Source organism: Symphalangus syndactylus, chromosome 11 (genome assembly GCF_028878055.3).
Source record: "Symphalangus syndactylus isolate Jambi chromosome 11, NHGRI_mSymSyn1-v2.1_pri, whole genome shotgun sequence".
Lineage (NCBI taxonomy): Eukaryota > Metazoa > Chordata > Mammalia > Primates > Hylobatidae > Symphalangus > Symphalangus syndactylus.
In genome coordinates this window covers 14519701-14546673 of record NC_072433.2, presented here as the reverse complement: position 1 = coordinate 14546673, position 26973 = coordinate 14519701, and the positions used below count along the sequence as shown (strand labels likewise).

The window sequence follows — 26973 nt, the reverse complement described above, 5'->3', positions numbered from 1 at the left end:
TTAGTGGAGACAGGGTTTCACCTTGTTGGCCAGGCTGGTCTTGAACTTCCGACCTCAAGTGATCCACCCGCCTTTGCATCCCAAAGTGCTGGGATTACAGGCATGGGCCACCCCACCCAGCCTGTTTATTCCTTTTTATATCAGTGCTACATGAAAACACAGGGGAAAAGGAGAACAAATTAACTTTGTATGCTTACATTTCCGACATTCTACTCTGGGCTACTGAAATACAGAGAGTGTTACATAGAACCATGCATTTGGAAAATAGGTACAGATTTCGTGGTGATATTGTTGCTCTGTATTCTGAAATCAGAATTATCACACCTTTAACACACCCAATCTGATCTGATCTTGGATGCTAAGCAAGGTTGAGCCTGTTTAGTACTTGGATGGAAGAATTATCATATGTCTCATGAGCTTGGGAGAGACACTTTGCACTGAATCCAGTGTAATTTCCTTTGTATTTTTTTCTGTCATCTATATAATCTGTCTATCTATCTGTCTATCATCTATCCATCCACTTATTCATTCATTAATCTATCATGTGTGTTGATTGTTTTCCAAAAGTAAAATAAAAATATATGTTGTTTTGCTGCTGCTCTTTCAGTTAATTTGTTGTGACTTATGTGGCACATCAATAAATATTTACCTGCATTGTCTTTCTCATTGTTTAAGACACTATTATAGGCTGGGCCTGTTGGCTCACACCTGTATTCCCAGCTACCAAAAGGCTGAGGTTGGGGGATCACCTGATCCCAAGAGGTCAAGACTTCAATGAGCGGTGATCGCGCAACTATACTTGAGCCTGCGTGACAGTGAGATCCTGTCTCAAGGGGAGAAAAAAAAAAGACACTAATATGTATATATAATTTAAAATATGTCATATATGGTAAAATATATAATAAATATATAATAAAATACTGTTCATATAATAAATATGAACAGTAAAGGACTGGTAATGAAAAATAGAGCTATATATATCACACAATCAAAACACATAATAGATTAATCTATATTATATGTAGATTATATAGATAGATTATATATTATATAGAGAGATTATATACAGATATATAGATTATATATAGATCGATTTTGTATATATATAGTCCCTATTTTTTATTACCAGTCCTTTACTGTTCATATTTAGTTTGTTCCTTAAACAACACAGTACGGAGCGTTTTTCTGACACTGCTAAATTTTGTATTTCAGATAAATTCCTCAAAAGGAATTGATGATTCAGAAGAGATATAAAATGTAATGAATCAATATCTATTTACATATAAGTTTATATCTACACTGATAGCCAAATTACGCTTTTAACATGTGGTACATATTGTCTTCCATCACCATTTCACAAGCACTCATCTGTCCCCAAATCATGTTTTTAAATCTTTACCAAGCTGCTACATACAAAAGTTCTACATCATTTACTTTTTCTCAAAATTTTCTTAGCTGTAATTGCTTTGCTTCACTTTTTACTAAAATTAGTTATAATTTCCTTTAGCTATAATTGATTTGCTTTATATAATTAAGTGCTATATAATTTAGCTAATAGAAATCCATTACAATTAACGACCTCACTGCTATTTAATCCCTTTTCCCCTCTAATTTTGACTTTCCTAATATTAATATTAATTATGGCTAAACTTTACTTTGCATTGTCTTTTGTTTCAACTCTACTCCTATGACAGATTAATTACTTTGCATTTTCATGTGTATTTTTCTCCATCCTTTAACTTTTAACTTTTTTTTTATAACTCTGTGCTAGATACCTCTTTTAGTTGCTATATGGTAGATTTTTGTCCCACACTGCATATTAAATAAACAAATGACCTAACTTATTTTATATCAGGTATATTTTGTAAATTGCTAGTCATTTTTGGTACTTTAATATTTCTTGATATTTCCTTTTATTTGCTGTATTTCTTGTCTTATAATTTGTAAGCTATATAGCTTATTTTCACGATAGTTATTGTTAAGCTATTGAGAATATATTTAAATTTACATTTATTGAATTATCGGAAGCAGTATCTCTTACTTCTGTAAGATATAGGAATTGGTGTACCTAGATTCCTCGCAGCTTCTTCCCATTACTTTCAGGATTTTTGCAGTTTAGTATTGCTAAATGACTATTGCATTTTTTCCCCCTCATGTGTCTTCTCTGCCTAGAATCTTAGTGTGAGCATTCTGATCTTTAACCATAGTTGTTAGAATGATAGACTTAGTCTAAGAATGATAGACTTAGTCTTACTTCTATTACTCAAATGACCTCAATACTTGCTAGTCATCCCTAATGTTATGCTTGCTTATGAATGAGTTTTGCATTTTGATTCTTTCTCTTTGGACTACCACAGGGAAGGTTTTAGTAAGGGCAGATGGAGGATGTAGAATTTTGAACTAATTTTCTGAGTACAGTATTGGAGCTACTGATTTCCTGATTCTCGGCTGAGTGAGTGTCTCCTAGTGAAGCAGTCCCCAGCCCGTGACTGCTCTTACTGCTCCAGATTAGGGGGACTTTCCTCCAATTCAGCAAAGTGATCCCTGCATGGCATGATCCTAAACCTTTACAGAGAAATAAGTTATAAAATTCCCCCTCGGGGGAGCCTTTCTGTTTGTTGGTGTTGCACGACAGCTCACTTTCCTTAGGCTGCAACCACAGGACACAGTTGTTTTAGAACTCTATGGGAATCTCAGATTTCTCCTGTCTTCTATCCCCCATCCTTCCTAGTTAGAAAGAACTCAGTGGGGTTTTCTGGACTTCCTTTATTTACTCTCCAAAACAATGTACAGCTTTCTAAAGAAGGTTGCTATGAGGCCACCCCTGATTCATTTCTTCTTGCTGGTTCCATGTCTAGTAGCAATTGCTCAATGTTTGTGATACTGTATATCACTGGTGACATCCCAATTGCCATTTGTGGACAGATAGAACCCTACTAAAATGTCGTCTTTCTCTGGTACAGAGTAATATTACTTTGGAATGTTCAGTATACTTGAACATTTCAGTATACCTTCTAATTTTACTAGTTATCACAATTTATTTTTAAGTATTCTAAATCTTATCAAAAAGAAAAAGCAAAGAAGGGAACTTAAACCATCTTACCAAGGCAGCAAAACCTACTGTCACTTTCAATGTTATAGCATAGAAAAGCCTGGAAGTGCTGAGTTTGCTTTTAGCCACCAGACAGAAGGAGAGAGACTGGCTACATACAAAAGAAGTCAGCTATCTAACAGAAGCTTCCAAGGAATATACAGAAGAGGGGCTGGTTTTTCACCACGTACATATGTGAGGCAGCCTTCAGTTTCAGTACCATAAAGGGATCTATGATTAAAAGAAGAAATAAGGTTTTGGTGATTTTTCAAAAGGATGTTTTAGCTTCCCACACAATCCCATTTTTCAACCTGCTAGAAATCAGTGCTTTAAAAAGATTCCTTACAGCTGCTGAACTTGATGTCTGCTGACCAAGCAATTCTCTGTTAGGCTAAGTATGCAGGATCCTGCGCTCAAGTGGAGTCACACTCAGATTCTGAGCCTCATATTTGGGAAGAAAATTTAGTGTTCAGCAAAAATTCAATACCCAGCAAGTTAGAGAAAGTAAAACACCAACAGCCCCTGGTAGAGTCTTCCCCATTTTTGAAATTCTGGGCATGTTGCAATACAACTACCACAATGAGGATGGATGGGAAGGGAAAGGCCTCCTTCCATAGCTATAAAGCTATAAAGATGAGGCACTACAGAAGGCGATATACCCTGTCGGCAATATCAGCATCATCTGGAAACTTACTAGAAACACATATTCTTGGGCTCTACTTCGGACCTTCTGAATCAGAAAGTCTATGATGGAGCCCAGCAATCTGTGTTCTAGAAGTCCTGTTGGAGATTTCAAGGTGCCCTAAAATTTGAGAACCACCAAGAGTCCACAGAGGCCTTAACTGCCTATGTCCATTTAGATTGATTTTTTAAAAGGTTGGCTCTAGGAATAAAGGCAGGCTGAAAGCACACTCACACTTCACCAGATCCTTTTATAGACATGAAACCGTGTTAAAAATGAACATGAACAATTGTTCCGAAGGAAGTGTGCTGATTCCAATGCCCAGGGCTGCCTCTAGCTCAGATATTCCGTGTTTGGCTGCTTTCTCCTGGAGTTTCCTGAGCTCCAGAGCATACTGGCCATTTGAACATAATCCTTTCTTTTGGCTGCCTCAGGTTTCAGGGAGATTGGAATGTCCCCAGGGTTGTCCTTTGTGCACATAATAATCTGGCCAAGGTATGTGAGTCAGAGGCCCACATTCTGGTCATATCTGCCTGGAAAATCTGGTTTTGTCGTGAATCAATCCTGCTCCAGACTTCATCTTCTCTACCTTATTTAGTGTTGACATTTTTACATTTGAGTTGAGGTAAAGCAGAAGAGACCAAACAAAAAACATATGTATTCTCCAAGTGTTCTTTCTGTAGATTTGTTTTTAAAATTCTTAAGCCTCTGCCAGAAAAGTAATTAGCAGTCCAGATAAGAGAGCACCTATGCCAACTACATGTCTGCCACCATGCATATATAAAAGGAACTATATATTTGATTAGAAAGTTACAGATAGTTTGCAGGCCCGTATCTCACTTTCAGGAGATAGGAAGTTAAAAGGAAAATTTAACAGGAAAGAGGATGGTTTCTATCTCTATGTCACCATTAATCATTATACTTTAGAGGTAAATGTTCAGAGGTTCTTGTGAATGAGAGAGAATTGAAAAAGCAGAATGTAAGTGCAGTCCTCTGCTATTCTACTTCATTCTACTGTCATCTTCATGCATTGCTACTTATCCTCCTGTGTGACATCAATAGCGAGAATCAAGCCACAGCGTGAGCGCCTAAAGACAAATGCCAAAAACCCAAAAACAAACAAACAAACTAGAAAAGAATATACTAAAATAAGAAAGGAAATCTAGGTAGTGTTGGAAATTTTTCTTGGAAAAGAAGATTTGGGGAGGTAGAGCTGTGTCTGGATGCAGGGATATCGGGGAGGGATCTGAGAGATGGTGTGAAAGGGCCAGAATCAAGGTAAGCAGGTTGCTCACCAAGGTGTCAAGTTGGAATGATCAAGGATCAAAGCGAAGAGCGAGATGGAGTTAAATGGGTTCGGAAAAGGGAATGGGAGGAAGAACATGCTGAAGAACTGGGACTTGGGGAGGATGGAGGCAAGGTTTTGTAGGGCAGCAGTGACTTTTTTTCGGGGTAAAAAGGAACCATTCAAATGCTGAGGGAATTCAGATAGATAGCATTTGAATTCAACAGTTATTCTGGGGACACAAGTGTAAATTAATATTCAAGGTCCTGATGTTGTAGACAGTATCAGACCTTGGTGTCTGGCTTCAGGAAGCCTGTGAAGTAATTGGGGAGATCATGCAAATGCAAGTGGTCTCATGCCAAATTACAGGCTCAGGGCTTGAGGCAGAGCATTGCCTTTGAAAGTCCCCCATAAATTTTTGATGTTGGTGACAGTTTTGACTTTTTTAAGACTTCAAAATTGAGTGAGTGACAATAAGTTTTTAGAATTTCCCTCAAAAAAATAACCTGGAGAAACATACTGGAATTCTAAAAATGGAAATTAAAATTTTGAAAGAGACTTAGAAGTAACTTGATGAATGTTGTTATGAAAGAGGCTTTGTGAATTAAAAGCAGACTTTGGATGAGAAAGATAGGTTAATTTTCTAACCCTTTGAAGCAAATGGCTCAAAATCTCTTAAAACCAAAACTGTTTAATGTGGTTCCCCGATCTAATTGACATTTATCAGGATCTACTATTTATTTTGCAGTGAAATATAATATCATAATATTCTAAGTAGCTGAATTAAATAGTAGTATATCATATTCTAAAGTTCTTTGTAGAAATTTTGGAATCCAGGGAAAGCAAAACTCTCCCCACCACTTCAAACAGCCTGTTCAATATCTTCACACAGATTTCCACCTACCTCTCTGCGCCTCTACTTACCTGTCTAGAATGCATTTTATTTATTTATTTATTTTTAGCTTAAAGAGATCTCAATTATCTTCATTGCGATTCTAGAATCAGATAATACTCTATTCCATAAAGTAAAATAAATGTTCCTTGAAATGCATTTTAAACTGACCATATCCCAAACAAAATTCCACTTAATCCCTGCCAAATTTCTCTGTTTTCCTTATTTTGCTGAATGACAACAGGATTCGTTCTGTTGCTCAGGTCAGAAATATTTACATTTTTTTTTCCCGCTCTTTCACCCCTGAAGTCTAATTAAGCCAGTCCACTTCTGAGCACCTCCAGCCCTGCACCTTTTGTTGACCACACTCATCTTTCACTACGATTGGTGCAAGAGCCTCCTAAAGTGTCTCCTGGCTCCTATGCTTGCTCCTGCAGTCTATCATCAATGCAGCAGGTTAAAGCAAAAGTCCCATCATGTCATTTCCATGTTTCAAAACTCTCCAGTGGCTTCCCATTGTCATCAGAAGACTAGATTATTCATCACCAAATGTTGCAGCCACCACTCTGATGGCCTATTCTCCCATTCCTCCCCTCATTCAAGCCATTCCGGCCATCGGCCTCCATATATATTTCTTTGCTATTCCCACTTCCCGCAATGCTCTTTCCCAGAAGTCTGAGTCACTTAATCCCTCACTTCTTCAACTTTAGGCTCACAGATCACCTTCAAGGAAGGCCTTCCCCAGACACACATTATGAAGTTGTACACTGCCCCTCCCCCAGGCCCTCCTTATATGCCTTCTGTGCTTTGCATTTCCTTCCTTTAATTTTAACTAGATTTCTTATCAACATCTGATTCTGTATATTTTACTTGTTTGTTCATCATCTCCAGTGGGCATAATGTAATCTCTACGAGAATGGAAGCTGGCCAGCTTTACCTATTACTGTCTCCCTAGCCCCTGAAACAGCTCCGGCCACCATGGGCACTCTCCGTAGGCACTCCTTGCTCCATGCTTCTGCCCTTCTCTTGCTGGATTATTGCAAAAGCTCCCCAAATACCCTCCTAGATTTCACCAACCCAAAGATGAATATTATGTTTTTAGTACTGCATTTACCATATGAGGCATATAAATGGAAACTTTCAAAGCTTCCTGCTACATGAAGTTTAGTTCCTCTTGTTTGGTTTGCAAGACTGCATCTGAATTTATCTTACCTATCTAGATATATTGTTCGTTACTTGCAATGTATCAATTTATATTCAATTCAAAAAAACATTTGACAAATGTCTACTCTTTAGTTAGATACTGTTTTCTTCCAGAAAGTATTCAGGAAAGATTAAAAATATTTTATATATGTGTATGAGTGTGTGTGCTTCTCCATGATAATACACAGAAGGATGACGGCTCATGAACCTGAAATCTGAATACCATTCCAGTCCAACATGAAAAAATTGTTAATTTGCTTATTTAAATCTTCTCTCATCCATTACGAGGTTCAACTGAATGGACATTCGACATCAGGGAATTTTTTTAAGGGAATTATATCACCTTATTGGGTGTTTTGGTTTTTTAAAGTATAAAAAAAAATAGCACAAATCGCCATCCATTCTCTTACTGTTTATATTATTTAAAACTCCCTCTCATTATGGATTTGGCTGTTGTGAGTGTGTTTTTATTGATCCTTTTAGCCCAGTAATTGGCTGCTACTTGGTCCTATTTTTCAGTCTCCTTGCTTTTTCTTACAGAGTGAAACATCAGGATCAGTTGGATCTCATAACATCACCAAGCAAGCAAAATTGTAACTACCGCTATTGCAACCAATTCCCTTAATGAACTTTGACCTCTTTTCTCTTGACTAGTCCATCTTCCTTAGGTCTATTTCGTAAGAGCCAGAGACTTTTCAGCAACACTTATTTAATAAATATTTATTGATCACGCACATGTACTAGGTACTATCATAGGCTCTGTGATAGGTACAATAATCTCTGTGGATACAAACTTTCATTGCCTCATTCACTGTTAAGATTAAGTCAATAGAAGGTGATTAATGACACAAACCTTGGAATAGAATTTACTAATATTTATAACAGCATTTCCTCTAGCAAGATCTCACTGGCCAGTATAAAATCAAATCTCAGTCAGTTATTTTAAATTCAATCACATTTACTATCTTTATCAGCCCCACTTGTATCCCACTTCAAATACTCTCTGCCTCACCTCTTCTTGACAACTATTTCTTCCCATGCTTCAAGCTGGGACAAGCAACTTTGTGCAAATGCAAAGTTCAGCATTTTGCCTCATCCAGGTTTCTTTCAGATCTTATTTCCTGCCCCAGGATGGCCAATGGGAATCATTCAATACGAATGTATGTGCAACTCAAATGCTCAGGGATTTTAGTGCCCAAGGCCCACCCTTGACCAGGAGCCTATGAATAAATGCTTTGTTCTTTCATCCTTCAAGTGGACACACCTCATTAGGCTCCTCAAAAATTCTTGTGGGGTTGAGCAACAGCCACCTGTCCAGGATTGGCTCAATGACTCATGCTGTGTTGCCTTTCCTCCTTTCATGTTTTACACTCATGTCCCTCACTCCTGCCTCCCAGGTCAAACAATCACTCACACATAAGCCTCTGCCTCACATCCTGCATTAGGGAGAACCAACCTAAGAGCTACTTAACCTTAAATATATGTGGCATGATTTTTACTTTTCAAGGGAATATAATTATAAGTATACTATAGTATTCTATACAAAATCCCCAATATAGGGCTGGGCCACATTTTCTTTTCTTTATCTCCAAGATGAAATAATCACTAAGAAGTACCTTAAGAAATCTCTTTTAGAGTTTACAACGTACCAAGCTCTGTCTAAGCTAGACTTTAATTACATAAAAATAGGAAAAACAAAATCCTTTCCTTTAAGACACTTGCAGTGTTTTGGCAAACACAGACATCTACATAAATAATTCAATCACAGTTGAAGTAAGACCTATGGTAAAGATTTGCACAGGTGCTAAGACTTTTGGAAGAAAACCTTTAGAAAAGAGGAGAATCTAGAAGGAAAAGCTAGAAATAAGCCAAATAGTAAAATGCAGAGGGATGGCGTGGTGGGGAGGGGTAGATATATTCTGCCAGAGGTAATAGTATAATGACACAGAGGCTTAATAACAAAATGCCTGAAAAAAGTAAAAGCGGTTTGGAGTTTATGGAATATAAAATCCATGGTGGAGGATCCAAGAAGATGAATTTGCAGACACAGGTAGGGATTATGCAATATAGAGACTCAAATGACTTACGAAGGAAGCCGTAACTCATCTTGTAGGTAATGAGAAGCCAATAAAAATGGTAGTTCTAAAATCGTTGTGAGTCAAGGATTATTTTGAGAAGCTGGCTAAAATTACTGTCTCTCTCTCCAGAAAAGATCACATCCACCCACAACTCTTCATTCCACTCACTGTGAATTATTGTGATTATATACTCATGTTAAGACTGCTTGCTCACAAATCCAGCCATATTATTCTCATACTTTATTCTAGAGCAAGAGGTCTTGACATTATACTCATAAAATACTGAGAGCAACATGAGTATACTTATGTCTTAACATTGAGTATAATGTTAACATGAATATAGTGTTAAGACCTCTTGCTCTAAAATATTTAAAGTGTGAGAAAAATATGGCTGGATTTGTGTTTTGAACATTCTGATAGCCTTATGGAAAAGGGGTTTCTAAGTATGGCTGTCTGTAAGGAAACTACACAGTAAACCAGACAAATCAAGATGAGAAGTCACACTATGGTGGTACCATAAAGAAGTGATGGATGCGAGACATTTCTTTAAGAAGTAGATTCAGCAAGATAGATTGGTTAGCCATGTGCAATGAGAGGCAGAGTGATTCGGAAGATGAGTTTGCTTTTGGACATGCTGCCTTTGAGGTGCTTATCTTGCATACAAGTAATATGTCTTCTAAGAATTTGGGTATGCCAATCTTGAGCTGATGGTTTAAGATAAAGATTTAAAATATCTCAACCTATATGAACTTAATAAAACTATCAAAGTGGATGAGATCATTCAGGGGGATGATTAGAATGGGAAAAGGAGGGCCTTGGATAGGGCTGAGGGAAAATATAATATTTATGGGTTTACAAAGAGAGAAAGCCTTTAAAAGAGACTGAGAAATGGTAGTCAGATATGCAGGAGAGAGAAGGGCCACAGAAGAAAAGCAATGACAGCCTTAAGAACAAATAGATGTTAACATAAGTTCAAATAAAGACAAGGGCTGCAAATTTCCCATTGTGCAAGGCAATTAGGAGGTCAGGCAGTCAGCATAAGCTGTTTTCTCAGGGGTAGAGGCACAAACCAAATTAAAACAGGTTGAGGAGTGAATAAAAACTGGACGTAAAGGCATTGAATGAAGAATATGGGAGTTTGGCTCAAAGAAGATTGAACATGAGAAGGAAACAGCTAGTTATTTTATATAATTAAGGGAGGTATTTTATTTTTATGGGTCTTTTTTTAAGACTGAAAGAGAAGTGAGCTTGTTCATATGCTCTGGGAAATGATAGTGAAAAAAAAAAAAAAAACAGAAAAAATACTGGTGATGGGGTGAGAGTGGATAAAATAGGTGGATGAGACATCGAGATCCAAATCTTTCCAGCATAATGGATAGTCTCAGCCTTACACAGGAGACAGGGCCTCTTGCACTCTGCGCATTGGAAAGGTAGTGAACACAGATCAGGGTGGAGATAATTCTGGAGGTGGTGTGTGAGGGCAAGATGAGGTCTGTATTCCTGATTACATAATTGTTCTGGGTGATGAAGAGGAGAGCTGATGGTGAGATTTTTGAAAATACTTTGAAAGGAATGGAAAAAAGAAAGACAATCAAGAAGTTCAAGTTTAAAGTTAGAGACCACTGATATATAGTCACCAATACTAGAATGATGATTTTCTCGATTATTGTTCAGTGGCACATCTGCAGGAAAATGGTGGGTTAATATAGGCTTGGAGTCTGCCTTTGCAGGAGTGACAGAGGACAGGGGTGCAGAGGAGCTGAGACAATGAGTCCCAACTGAGCAGGGAAGGCAAGGAAGCAGGAGGGGACACTCCCTGATACCCAGGAGAAAGAAGAGGGAAATGGAGGTTTGTTCATATTTGGTTGCATAGAAAGTGTTAAAGAGAGTGACGCTGTGAAAGAGCCTGAAGGAGGTGAATTTGTTTTTGGAGACCATAACACTGGACTTACAGATTTCTGCCATGAAGCAATTCCAAGTTGTCTGTTCTTGGGTTAAGGAAGGTGAAGTGGAAGGGAAGATCTCCAAATGTGTGGAGGTCAAGGGACTTTAAGATTAGCAGGTGGATACACATGAATATCAAAATCACTCAATATAATAATAACACTTGAGTTGAAGAAGAAAATTCTGAGCCTGACCCAAGTTGTTGGAGGCAGAGAGAAGAAAGTTATGTAATAATTATGTAATAATTCTGTGCTATCTCAGGTTGGTGGGTCAGGCAGCCTCCGTGGGAGAGGAGGTACTGGAAGAGTCTTAGAGAAAAGGGATGTGATATTCTCAGGGGAGACTTTCCAATATGAAAAGGAAGAGCAGCCAACATTCTGTTTAAGGGCTGAAAATATAAGGGAGTTTGTTTAATATGGAAAAGGAGTTTTAGAAAGCAAAGCAAAAAGTTTTGGGAGTATGAGTAAAACTCTTATGGTAAAAAAACAAAAAACAATTTAACTTTTATTTAGACTGTATTTCCCGGACTTGCCCACACACCCCTTGTTTGCACAGCGCCCATTAACCTCTTACAGAAGTGATGCTGTGTGGATTACAGCTTGGGAAACATTGGCAGAGCACTCAAGGATGGCAGGGCTGTGAAGCATTCCACAATGGAATTGGTGCCAGGTCACAGTAAACTCAGCTCTTAAGGTATCTGGAGGGCACTGTGTGGACAAGGATGAGCCAGCTGCAAGGCCACCCAATTTGTTGAGTTTTTATCCATAGCCATTGGTCTCTTCAACTAAGCTATATTAAAGCCTATCAGGAACAGTTACAATTTCTTTGCATCTCTATGACATTTGGCTTATGCTTGAGCATGTTAATAAGTGCTAAATAAATATTTTGTTTTATTGATGCATACAACAAGCAAACAAAAATTACAGCACTGTTTTTAGATCCTGCTTCTTTCTGTCTTTGTAAGAGATTTATTTTCTTTTCAAGATTAAAAAAAAAATTACTTTTTTTTAGAGACAGGGGCTCACTCTGTCACCCCAGTTGGAGTTCAGTGGCGTGATCATGGTTCACTGCAGACTCGAACTCCTGGCCTCAAGTGATCCACCTGCCTTAGCCTCCAAGAATGCTGAGATTACAGGAATGAGCCACCACACTTGGCCTAGGGTTTTAACTTAATGTTAAATATCCCAGTGTGTTGGAGCTCATTGTGAATTTTCAATAATAATTTTTACTTATACCTTTTAATATTAAATGCACCTCTGTACCTTCTCTCTTTGATATGATTTTGATAGAATGGTCCTGGACAAAGAGAGCTCAAAACAGAATATTTGATATTGCTAAATATTAAAGTCGATTATCCAAAGTGAATACAATAAAAAGGAGGTAGTAGAGAATATTTGAAAAATATGTAGCTAATTTATTTATTTAAAAGTGGTCTTTTTCCAAAGAAAGTTTTTAAAAAATTAATTAAAAGTACAAAACCATACAAAGCTTAGCAAAAAATGTTACAACTTTCAGGAAATTCCCCTTGAGAATTCTTTAATTTTCTTATACAATACAGTAAATGTGATTTCATATACAGAAGGTAATAAGTAAGTATAAATGTATAATAGAGGGATGTGCAGAATTTAATATAAAAATTACAGTGCACATATAATTTACATTGTTTGTAATTGCACAAAGATCAAGAGATATGCATATATGCTTGAATTTGTAAAAGTCGAAAAGCAAATTATATGAGATTCTGCTGTGGTATATAAAAGCAAAGATATAAAATAGCTGAGAATTATAACATTTATAAAAATTACAACTTATATAACAGTGTAACATTTGAACCCAGTATAGTTATGAATTATGCCTGTATGTATTGTTCTCTCCTGAGGAAGGCTCAGTGTCTATGAGAAGTCTGGGCAGTCACACATTAGGAATCTTTACCTCCACTGCTGAGACATATCTTGACCCATAGGCCTTGAAGCTTAGGTTGGTTGATTTGGAAGATTGTGTTTGATAAACCTCAGTGGAATCAGGAAAACCCCTTTATGACTCCCAGACCCTGATGTTAGGTGAGCACACTGTGTTGGCCTCTCTTGTTTTCCTTCCACTCAATTCCCCTTTGGGGTTTAAGTGAAAATACGTGCTTCTAAACCTTTCTATGGTCAGGCTGAGAAGAAAAGCAGATTCTACCTAGATAAATCCTGGCAGGTATGTAACAGGAAATACAGAAGACTTTTCCTTAATGGTTAGAGCAGCGAAAATCCTGTATTAAAATAGCTTTAGTGAACTTGTATTTCTATTTTGAACATGCATATCTGAGTTTAGAGTCTAGAAGTTCACAGCCATGTCCCCCATGGTGCATAGTTCACATTTCACAATTTAACATTATGAGATGTTTCAATGACCATTTTTAATTATTTAGGCTTCAAGGAGACAACCTGGAAGAAAGGACAGAAGAGTCACTACCAATACTGCATTCTCCAGATGAAAAAATCCCAGATTCATTCGGTAAGTTTTAAGTCCAACAATATTTATTGCAGTTCTAGTGGCACTTAAAGACTAAAGAAGCAAAGGAAAAAAAATAAACCAAACATTTTACCTTGCATGAATTCACTGTAGCTGCAGGTCACATATCTACCGCTGGCACACTCCTTGGGGCTGTTTGTGTCAGGATAAGAGCAAAGGAGAGAAGCAATTGAGAAGTGTGGATTCTGAGGAGCAATCTCTTTAGGCCTGTTCTGTTTAAGGTCCAAACAGATCAACTATAAGTTGGCTACTCCCTAAATTATGTGACTAATTCAAACTTGTCTTTAGAAATCCACATTGTCAGCTGGATTTCCAGAAAATGGAACTGTTTCTCTGCCCCTTGTCACTTGCTATACCTGCTGCTACCATTCTCACGTCTTTGATCCAGTCATGCTTCTTGGGCAGAAATGTCAATATCATACTTGACAATATCATACTCCCTCTCTCCCAGCCCTGTATTAAATTGGTCTCCAATTATGTCAATGTCACTTCAGAATTTCCTCCCTGAGTCAGCCTCCTTTGTATTTGCCCTAATACTGCCTGGTCTATGTGTTTTCCCTCTTTCTCCATCAACTCCCTTCTTGGCCCTCCTTGGACTATCTCACCCCTCTTTGGTTCATTGTTTTTCTGAAAATAAAGCTGCTTATTTCATTTCCATTTTCTATAGTACAAAATGGAAATTCCTTAACTTAGCAAACAAACTTAGTATCAGAGCAATTCAAAATGTTTGTTGTATATATAAATAAGTACAGGTAATCCCACTCCAATGCCATCTAAGGTACATCATGTCTTCATCAGTCAGCATAATAGCAAAACACAGTCCATACATTCAACCTGGATAGTTAGAAGATAAACTATAGGAAAGTATTTTTCTTACACCTGGATTGAGAAGGCCATCTTCAACAGGACGAAAACATCTCCAGCCATAAAAGAAATAATGGAAACATTCAGCTGTAGAAAATTAAAAACTCCTGTTTATCAAAAGATGCCCAAAGAAGCTCAGGATTAAGATGGTGGACAGGAGGCAGGACTACATTGCAGCTCCCACTCAGACAGACAGAGCAGCATGTGGAAACTCACATCATGAACTTTTGCTCCAAGAAGCACCGCAGGAACATACCAGGAAAGCTGAGAGAATCCACAGACTAGTTGAAGGAAATGGATCACCACTGCAGGCTCCCTGAGTTGGGAAAATCTGTGAGTCTTTGCTTTCTAGCTGAGGAGGCTCATGGTCTGAGGCAAGTTCTCAGCCCTGATCACTTGCTGCCTGGAAATAAACTCATTGCTGTTGAGGGGGCATGGTGGGTGTGAGACCAGCCTTTAGGACTATGGGCTGCCTTGGAGCTGGGTGAAGCCTGTGACTGCCGGCTTTCCCCCAGTTCCTTGGTGACCTGTATGACTCAGCAGAGGCAGCCATAATCTCCCTGGGAATATAACTCCATTGGACTGAGAACCACACCCCCATCCACCACAGCAGAAACAGCAAGCCCCACACAAGAAGAGGCTGAGCTCAGACACACCTATCTCTGCTCCCACCTGGTGATCTTTCTTTACCTGCTGTGGTAGCCAAAGACAAAGGGCGTAATTTCTTGGGAGTTCTATGGCCCTGCCCACCACCTGAGAAACCTGAATACTTAACCGGGTGTTCCTAGGACAAGTTTGCATCCTCCTCATAGGGCCAATGCACTCTTGAAAGCACTACTTCCTGGCTGGAGGCCAATTAACACAAAACCAGCACACTAAACAAAAACATAACCAAAGTCCCTTACAAAGTCCACTTCACTCCCCTGCTACCTCCTCCGGGGACAGTGCTGGTATCCACAGCTGCAAGACCTGAAGACTGATCACATCACAGGACTCTTTGCAGACACTCCCCAGTACTAGCCCAGAGCTCCACTGGATGGCTAGACCCAGAAGAGCAAAAACAATCACTGCAGTTCAGCTTTGAGGAAGCCTCATTCCTAGGGGAAGGGGGAGAACACAACATCAAGGGAACACACTAAGGAACAAAAGAATCTGAACAGCAGTTCTTGAATCCTGCATCTTCCTTCTAACATAGTCTGTGCAAATTAGAAGGAACCTGTAAAGCAATTCTGGTAATATGAGAAAATGAGGTTCTTTAACACCCCCAAAAGATCATATGAGCTCACAAGCAATGGATCCAAATCAAGAGGAAATCTGAATTGCCAGAAAAAGAATTCAGAAGGTTGAATATTAAGCTAATCAAGCAGGCATCACAGAAAGGTGAGTCCAACTTACATAAATCAAAAACATAATTCAGGATATGAAAGGAAAATTCTTCAGTGAAATAGGCAGCATAAATAAAAAATAATCAGAACTTCTGGCAATCTAGGACACACTTAGAGAAATGCAAAATACACTGGAAAGTATCAGCAATCAAATTAAACAAGCAGAAGAAAGAATTCCAGACCTCAAAGACAAGGCTTTTCAATCAACCCAATTCATCAAAGACAAAGAAAAAAGAATTTTAAAAACATGAACAAAGCCTCCAAGAAGTTTGGGACTGTGTTACATGTCCAAACCTAAGACAGTTGGTGTTCCTGAAGAAGAAGAGAAATCTAAAAGTTTGGAAAACATATTTGAGGGAAAAATTGAGGAAAACTTCCCTGGCCTTGCTAAAGATCTAGAACTCCGAATAGAAGAAGCTCAAAGAACACCTGGGAAATTCATTGCAAAAAGATCATTGCCTGCACATATAGTCATCAGGTTATTTAAAGTCAAGACGAAGGAAAAAATCTTAAGAGCTGTGCGGCAAAAGCATCAGGTAACCTATAAAGGAAAACCTATCAGATTAACAGCAGATTTCTCAGCAGACACCCTAGAAGCCAGAAGGGATTGGGGACCCATTTTTAGCCTCCTTAAACAGAACAATTATTACCCAAGAATGTTATATTCAGAGAAAGTAAGCTTCATAAATGAAGGAAAGATACAGTCTTTTCCAGACAAATAAATGCAGAAAGAATGTGCCACTCCCAAGTCAGCACTACAAGAATTTCTAAAAGGAACTCTAAATCCTGAAACAAATCCTTGAAATACACCAAAGTAGAACCTCCTTAAAGCATAAATCTCACAGGACGTATATAACAACAACACAATGAAACAAAAACTTGGGGAGGTGGAGCCAAGATGGCCGAATAGGAACAGCTCCGGTCTCCAGCTCCCAGCCTGAGCGACACAGAAGACCCGTGATTTCTGCATTTCTGCTTGAGGTACCGGTTTCATCTCACTAGGGAGTGCCAAACAGTGGGTGCAGGACAGTCGGTGAAGCGCACTGTGCGCGAGCCGAAGCAGGGCGAGGCATTGCCTCACTCGGGAAGCGCAAGGGGTCAGGGAGTTCCCTTTCCTAGTCAAAGAAAGGGGTGACAGACGGCACCTGGAAAATTGGGTCAGTCCCACACTAATACTGCGCTTTTCTGACAGGCTTAAAAAACGGCACACCAGGAGATTATATCCCACACCTGGCTTGGAGGGTCCTATGCCCACGGAGTCTCGCTGATTGCTAGCACAGCAGTCTGAGATCAAACTGCAAGGAGGCAGCAAGGCTGGGGGAGGGGTGCCTGCCATTGCCCAGGCTTGATTAGGTAAACAAAGCAGCCAGGAAGCTCGAACTGGGTGGAGCCCACCACAGCTCAAGGAGGCCTCCCTGCCTCTGTAGGCTCCACCTCAGGGGGCAGGGCACAGACGAACAAAAAGACAGCAGTAACCTCTGCAGACTTAAATGTCCCTGTCTGACAGCTTTGAAGAGAGTAGTGGTTCTCCCAGCACGCAGCTGGAGATCTGAGAACGGCAGGCTGCCTCCTCAAGTGGGTCCCTGAGCCCCGAGCAGCCTAACTGGGAGGCACCCCCCAGTAGGGGCAGACTGACACCTCACACGGCTGGGTACTCCTCTGAGACAAAACTTCCAGAGAAATGATCAGGCAGCAGCATTTGCCGGTCACCAAAATCCGCTGTTCTTCAGCCACTGCTGTTCTGCAGCCACCGCTGCTGACACCCAGGCAAACAGCGTCTGGAGTGGACCTCTAGCAAACTCCAACAGACCTGCAGCTGAGGGTCCTGTCTGGTAGAAGGAAAACTAACAAACAGAAAGGACATCCACAGCAAAAACCCATATGTACGTCACCATCATCAAAGACCAAAAGTAGATAAAACCACAAAGATGGGGAAAAAAAGGAGCAGAAAAACTAGAAACTCTAAAAAGCAGAGCACCTCTCCTCCTCCAAAGGAACGCAGCTCCTCACCAGCAACAGAACAAAGCTGGATGGAGAATAACTTTGACGAGTTGAGAGAAGAAGGCTTCAGACGATCAAACTACTCCGAGCTACAGGAGGAAATTCAAACCAATGGCAAAGAAGTTAGAAACTTTGAAAAAAAATTAGACGAATGGATAGCTAGAATAACCAATGCAGAGAAGTTCTTAAAGGAGCTGATGGAGCTCAGTGATGGAAGACAAAATGAATGAAATGAAGCGAGAAGGGAAGTTTAGAGAAAAAGAATAAAAAGAAACGAACAAAGCCTCCAAGAAATATGGGACTATGAGAAAAGACCAAATCTATGTCTGATTGGTGCACCTGAAAGTGACGGGGAGAATGGAACCAAGTTGGAAAACACTCTTCAGGATATTTTCCAGGAGAACTTCCCTAATCTAGCAAGGCAGGCCAACATTCAAATTCAGGAAATACAGAGAACACCAAAAAGATACTCCTCGAGAAGAGCAACTCCAAGACACATAATTGTCCGGTTCACCAAAGTTGAAATGAAGGAAAAAATGTTAAGAGCAGCCAGAGAGAAAGGTCAGGTTACCCACAAAGGGAAGCCCATCAGACTAACAGCAGATCTCTAGGCAGAAACTCTACAAGCCAGAAGAGAGTGGGGGCCAACATTCAACATTCTTAAAGAATTTTCAACCCAGAATTTCATATCCAGCCAAACTAAGCTTCATAAGTGAAGGAGAAATAAAATCCTTTATAGACAAGCAAAGGCTGAGAGATTGTGTCACCACCAGGCCTGCCCTAAAAGAGCTCCTGAAGGAAGCACTAAACATGCAAAGGAACAACCAGTACCAGCCACTGCAAAAACATGCCAAAATGGAAAGACCATCAAGGCTAGGAAGAAACTGCATCAACTAACGAGCAGAATAACCAGCTAACATCATAATGACAGGACCAAATTCACACATAACAATATTAACTTTAAATGTAAATGGGCTAAATGCTCCAATTAAAAGACACAGACTGGCAAATTGGATAAAGAGTCAAAACCCATCAGTGTGCTATATTCAGGAAACCCATCTCACATGCAGAGACACACATAGGCTCAAAATAAAGGGATGGAGGAAGATCTACCAAGCAAATAGAAAACAAAAAAGGGCAGGGGTTGCAATCCTAGTCTCTGATAAAACAGACTTTAAACCAACAAAGATCAAAAGAGACAAAGAAGGCCATTACATAATGGTAAAGGGATCAATTCAACAAGAAGAACTAACTATCCTAAATATATATGCACCCAATACAGGAGCACCCAGATTCATAAAGCAAGTCCTTAGTGACCTACAAAGAGACTTAGACTCCCACAATAATAATGGGAGACTTTAACACCCCACTGTCAACATTAGATAGATCAACAAGACAGAAAGTTAACAAGGATACCGAGGAATTGAACTCAGCTCTGCACCAAGCAGACCTAACAGACATCTACAGAACTCTCCACCCCAAATCAACAGAATATACATTTTTTTCAGCACCACACCACACTTATTCCAAAATTGACCAAGTTGTTGGAAGTAAAGCACTCCTCAGCAAATGTAAAAGAACAGAAATTATAACAAACTGTCTCTCAGACCACAGTGCAATCAAACTAGAACTCAGGATTAAGAAACTCATTCAGAACCGCTCAACTGCATGGAAACTGAACAACCTGCTCCTGAATGACTACTGGGTACATAACGAAATGAAGGCAGAAATAAGGATGTTCTTTGAAACCAATGAGAACAAAGACACAACATACCAGAATATCTGGGACACATTCAAAGCAGTGTGTAGAGGGAAATTTATAGCACTAAATGCCCACAAGAGAAAGCAGGAAAGATCCAAAATTGGCACCCTAACATCACAATTAAAAGAACTAGAAAAGCAAGAGCAAACACATTCAAAAGCTAGCAGAAAGCAAGAAATAACTAAAATCAGAGCAGAACTGAAGGAAATAGAGACACAAAAAACCTTTCAAAAAATTAATGAATCCAGGAGCTGGTTTTTTGAAAAGATCAACAAAATTGATAGACCTCTAGCAAGACTAATAAAGAAGAAAAGAGAGAAGAATCAAATAGACGCAATAAAAAAATGATAAAGGGGACATCACCACCAATCCCACAGAAATACAAACTACCATCAGAGAATACTACAAACACCTCTACACAAATAAACTAGAAAATCTAGAAGAAATGGATAAATTCCTCGACACATACACCCTCCCAAAACTAAACTAGGAAGAAGTTGAATCTCTGAATAGACCAATAACAGGCTCTGAAATTGTGGCAATAATCAATAGCTTACCAACCAAAAAAAATCCAGGACCAGATGGATTCACAGCCGAATTCTCCCAGAGGTACAAGGAGGAGCTGGTACCATTCCTTCTGAAACTATTCTAATCGATAGAAAAAGAGGGAATCCTAACTCATTTTATGAGGCCAGCATCATCCTGATACCAAAGCCTGGCAGAGACACAACCAAAAAAGAGAATTTCAGACCAATATCCTTGATGAACATTGATGCAAAAATCCTCAATAAACTACTGGCAAACCGAATCCAGCAGCACATCAAAAAGCTTATCCACCATAATCAAGTGGGCTTCATCCCTGGGATGCAAGGCTTGTTCAACACACACAAATCAATAAATGTAATCCAACATATAAACAGAGCCAAAGACAAAAACCACATCATTATCTCAATAGATGCAGAAAAGGCCTTTGACAAAATTCAACAACACTTCATGCTAAAAACTCTCAATAAATTAGATATTGATGGGGCGTATCTCAAAATATTAAGAGCTATCTATGACAAACACACAGCCAATATCATACTGAATGGGCAAAAACTGGGAGCATTCCCTTTGAAAACTGGCACAAGACAGGGATGCCCTCTCTCACCACTCCTATTGAACATAGTGTTGGAAGTTCTGGCCAGGGCAATTAGGCAGGAGAAGGAAATAAAGGGTATTCAATTAGGAAAAGAGGAAGTCAAATTGTCCCTATTTGCAGATGACATGATTGTATATCTAGAAAACCCCACTGTCTCAGCCCAAAATCTCCTTAAACTGATAAGCAACTTCAGCAAAGTCTCAGAATACAAAATCAATGTACAAAAATCACAAGCATTCTTATACACCAATAACAGACAGAGAGCCAAATCATGAGTGAGCTTCCATTCACAATTGCTTCAAAGAGAATAAAATACCTAGGAATCCAACTTACAAGGACCTCTTCAAGGAGAACTACAAACCATTGCTCAATGAAATAAAAGAGGATACAAACAAATGGAAGAACATTCCATGCTCATGGGTAGGAAGAATCAATATCGTGAAAATGGCCATACTGCCCAAGGTAATTTATAGATTCAATGCCATCCCCATCAAACTACCAATGACTTTCTTCACAGAATTGGAAAAAACTACTTTAAAGTTCATATGGAACCAAAAAAGAGCCCGCATCACCAAGTCAATCCTAAGCCAAAAGAACAAAGCTAGAGGCATCACGCTACCTGACTTCAAACTATACTACAAGGCTTCAGTAACCAAAACAGCATGGTACTGGTACCAAAACAGAGATATAGACCAATGGAACAGAACAGAGCCCTCAGACACCACATATCTACAACCATCTGATCTTTGACAAACTTGACAAAAACAAGCAATGGGGAAAGGATTCCCTATTTAATAAATGGTGCTGGGAAAACTGGCTAGCCATATGTAGAAAGCTGAAACTGGATCCCTTCCTTACACCTTATATAAAAATTAATTCAAGATGGATTAAAGATTTACATGTTAGACCTAAAACCATAAAAACCCTAGAAGAAAACCTAGGCAAAACCATTCAAGACATAGGCATGGGCAAGGACTTCATGTCTAAAACACCAAAAGCAATGGCAACAAAAGCCAAAATTGACAAATGGGATCTAATTAAACTAAAGAGCTTCTGCACAGCAAAAGAAACTACCATCAGAGTGAACAGGCAACCTACAAAATGGGAGAAAATTTTTGCAACCTACTCATCTGGCAAAGGGCTAATATCCAGAATCTACAATCAACTCAAACAAATTTACAAGAAAAAATCAAACAACCCCATCAAAAAGTGGGCAAAGGATACGAACAGACACTTCTCAAAAGAAGACATTTATGAGCCAAAAAACACGTGAAAAAATGCTCATCATCATTGGCCATCAGAGAAATGCAAATCAAAACCACAATGAGATACCATCTCACACCAGTTAGAATGACGATCATTAAGAAGTCCGGAAACACCAGGTGCTGGAGAGGATGTGAAGAAATAGAAACACTTTTACATTGTTGGTGGGACTGTAAACTAGTTCAACCATTGTGGAAGCCAGTGTGGCGATTCCTCAGGGATCTAGAACTAGAAATACCATTTGACCCAGCCATCCCATTACTGGGTATATACCCAAAGGATTATAAATCATGCTGCTATAAAGACACATGCACACGTATGTTTATTGCGGCACTATTCACAATAGCAAAGAGTTGGAACCAACCCAAATGTCCAACAACGATAGACTGGATTAAGAAAATGTGGCACATATACACCATGGAATATTATGCAGCCATAAAAAATGATGAGTTCATGTCCTTTGTAGGGACATGGATGAAACTGGAAACCATCATTTTCAGCAAACTAACGCAAGGACAAAAAACCAAGCACCGCATGTTCTCACTCATAGGTGGGAATTGAACAATGAGAACACATGGACACAGGAAGGGGAACGTCACACTCTGGGGACTGTTGTGGGGTGGGGGGAAGGGGGAGGGATAGCATTAGGAGATATACCTAATGTTAAATGACGAGTTAATGGGTGCAGCACACCAACATGGCACATGTATACATAATGTAACAAACCTGCACATTGTGCACATGTACCCTAAAACTTAAAGTATAATAATAATAAAATTTAAAGAAAAAAACTTGGGTATTCAGGCAACAAATAGCACAATGAACAGAATACTACCTCACGTCTCTATACTAACATTGAATGTAAATGGCTTAAATGCTCCACTTAAAATATACAGAATGACAAAATGGGTAAGAATGCACCAACCAAGTTTCTGCCGTCTTCAGGAGACTCACCTAACACATAAGGACTCATACAAACTTAAGGTAAAGGGGTGGAAAAAGGTATTCCATGCAAATGGACACCAAAAGCAAGCAGGACTAGGTATTTTTATATCAGACAATACAAACTTTAAGCAACAGCAGTTAAAAATAAACAAAGTGGAACATTATAAAGTGGAACATTATATATATATATCACATTATATTAAATGTGAATTTAATTATGATATAAGGACTAGTTCAACAGGAAAATATCACAATCCTAAATATATATGTGCCTAATACTGGAGCTCCCAAATTTATAAAACAGTTACCACTAGATCTAAGAAATGAGATAGACAGCAACACAGTAATAGTGGGGGAATTTAATACCCCACTGACAGCACTAGACAGGTCATCAAGACAGAAAGTCAACAAAGAAACAATAGACCTAAACTTGACAGATATTTACAGAATAGTCTACCCAACAACTGCAGAATATACATTCTATTCATCAGCACATGAAATATTCCCCAAAATAGACCATATGATAGGCCACACAACAAGTATCAGTAAATTTAAGAAAATCGAAATTATATCAAGTACTCTCTCAGACCACACTGGAATAAAATTGGAAATCAACTCCAAAAGGAAGCCATAAAACCATGCAAATACATGGAAATTAAATAACCTGCTCCTCAATGATCATTGGGTCAACAAGGAAATCAAGATGGAAATTAAAAAGTTCTTTGAACTGAACAATAATAGTGACACAACCTATCAAAACCTCTGCGATACAGTAAAAGTAGCCCTAAGAGGAAAGTTCATAGCATTAAATGCCTATATCAACAAGTCTGAAAGAGCATGAATAGATAATATACGGTCATACCTCCTACATTCTGGAACTGGAGAAACAAGAACTATCCATCCCAGAAGAAGAAAAGAGATAACGAAGATCAGAGGAGAACTAAAAGAAACTGAAACAACAAAAAAATACAAAAGATAGATGAAATAAAAAACTGGTTTTTGAAAAGCTAAATATAGCAAGATTAACCAAGAAAAGAAGAGAGAAGATGCAAACAAGCTAAATTAGAAATGAAACAGGAGATATTACTGCTGATACCACAGAAACACAAAAGATTATTCAAGGCTACTATGAACACCTTTACACACATAAACTGAAAAACCCAGAGGAGATGGATAAATTCCTGGAAATATACAACCCTCCTAGATTAAACCAGGAAGATATAGAATCTCTGAACAGACCAATAACAAGCAGTGAGGTTGAAATAGTAATAAAAAAAATTGCCGACAAAAATAAGTTAGGGACCAGATGAATTCACAGCTGAATTCTATCAGATAATTCAAAAACTACAGACCAGTATCCTTGATGAACATACATGCAAACATCCTCACAAAACACTAGTAAACCAAATCCAGCAGAATATCAAAAAGATAATCCACCATGATCAAGTGGGTTTCATACCAGGGATGCAGGGATGGTTTAACATGTGCAAGTCAATAAATATAGCATACCACATAAACAGAATTAAAAACAAAAATCACATAATCACCTCAGTAAAGGCAGAAAAAGCATCTGACAAAATCCAGCATCCCTTTAAGATTAAAACCCTCAGCAAAATTCGTATAGAAGGTTCATACCTTAAGGTAAAAAAGCCATCTATGACAAACCCACAGCCAACATTATACTGCACAGGGAAAAATTGAAAGCGTTCTCCCTGAGACTGGAAGAAGACAAAGATGCCTACTTTCACCACTTCTATTCACATAGTACTGGAAGTCCTAGCCAGAGCAGTCAGACAAGAGAAGGAATAAAGGGCATCCAGAGGAAGTCAAACTGTCACTGTTTGCTGACGATATGATTGTATACCTAGAAAACTCTAAAGACTCATCCAAAAAGCTCCTAGAACTGGTAAATGAATTCAGCAAAGTTTCAGGATACAAAATTAATGTACGCATATCAGTAGCTCTGCTGTACACTAACAGTGACCAAGCTGGAGAATCAAATCAAGAACTCAATCCTTTTCATAATAGCTGTAAAAAAAAAAAAATACTTAGGAATATAACTAAATAAGGACGTGAAAGACCCCTACAAGGAAAACCACAAAACACTGCTGAAAGAAATTATAGACAACACAAACAAATGGAAACACTTTCCATACTCATGGACAGATAGAATCAATATTGTGAGAATGACCATACTGCCAAAAGCAATCTACAAATTCAATGAAATTCCCATCAAAATATCACCATCATTCTTCACAGAACTAGAAAAGACAATCCTAAAATTCATATGGAACCAAAAAAGAGCCTGCATAGCTAAAGCTATCCTAGGTGAAAAGAACAAATCTGGAGGCATCACATTACCTAAGTTCAAACTATACTATAAGGGCATAGTTACCAAAACAGCATAGTACTATTATAAAAATAGGCACATAGACCACTGGAACAGAATAGAGAACCCAGAAATAAACCCAAATACTTACAGCCAACTGATCTTAAACAAAGCAAACAAAAATATAAAGTGGGGAAGGGACATCCTATTCAATAAATGGTGCTGGGATAATTGGCAAGCCACATGTAGAAGAATGAAACTGGATCCTCATCTCTCATCTTATACAAAAATCAACTCAAAATGGATCAAGAACTTAAATCTAAGACCTGAAACCGTAAAAGTTCTAGAAGATAATATCGGAAAAACCCTTCCAGACATTAGCTTAAAGACGTCATGACCAAGAACCCAAAAGCAAGTACAACAAAAACAAAGATAAATAGATGGGACTTAATTGAACTAAAAAGCTTCCGCACCGCCAAAGAAATAATCAACGGAGTAAACAGAAAACGCACAGAGTGGGAGAAATTTTTCATAATCTATACTTCTGAAAAAGGACTAATATCCAGAATCTATAATACAAGGAACTCAAATCAGCAAGAAAAAAACTAACAATCCTATCAAAAAGTAGGCTAAGGACATGAATAGACATTTCTCAAAAGAGGATATATGAGTGGCCAAAAAGCACATGGGAAAATGCTCAACATCACTAATGATCAGGGAAATGCAAATAGAAACCACAGTGTGATACCACCTCACTCCTGCAAGAATGGCCTAATATGGCCATTTTTATTTTTTTACTATAAAAAATAAAAAAAATAGATGTTGGTGTGGATGTGGTGAAAAAGGAACACTTTTACACTGTTGGTGGGAATGTAAACCAGTACAACCTCTCTGGAAAACAGTGTGGAGATTCCTTAAAGAACTAAAAGAAGATCTACCGTTTGATCCAGCAATCCTGTTACTAGGTATCTGCCCAGATGAAAAGAAGTCGTTTTATGAAAAAGATATTTGCACATAAATGTTTATAGCAGCATAATTTGCAATTGCAAAAATATGGAACCAGCCCAAATGCTTATCAATCCATGAGTAGATAAAGAAAATGTGATATATATACACCATGGAATACTACTCAACTTTAAAAAGCAACAACATAATGGCATTTACAGCAACCCGGACTGAATTGGAGACTATTATTCTAAGGGGAGTAACTCTGGAATGGAAAACCAAATATCATATGTTCTCACTCATATGTGGGATCTAAGCTATGAGGACAAAAAGGCATAAGAATGATATATTGGACTTTGGGAACTTGGGGGAAAGGGTGGGGGTGGCGAAGGTTGAAAGACTACACATTGGGTACAGGGTACACTGCTCCAGTGATGGGTGCACCAAAATCTCAGAAATCACCATTAAATAACTTATTCATGTAACCAAACACCACCTTTTCCCCAAAAACCTATTGAAAAAAATTAAAAATTAAAAAAAAGATGCCCAAAGAAAAGCCACAAATAGGGAAATATATTTGCAATGTAATTGCCACTGATCAAAGATTAATATTCAGAATATGAAGAACATCTACAATTTAATAAAT

General features: G+C 38.5%; 1 protein-coding gene across 1 annotated transcript in view; it reads left to right on the top strand.

The window, feature by feature from the left end:
• C11H8orf34 (chromosome 11 C8orf34 homolog) overlaps positions 1-26973 on the top strand; it is a 483892-nt gene that overhangs the window by 348307 nt on the left and 108612 nt on the right. The window contains 1 exon segment of the mRNA XM_055298752.2: positions 13589-13674. Coding sequence (XP_055154727.1) covers positions 13589-13674 — 86 coding nt within the window.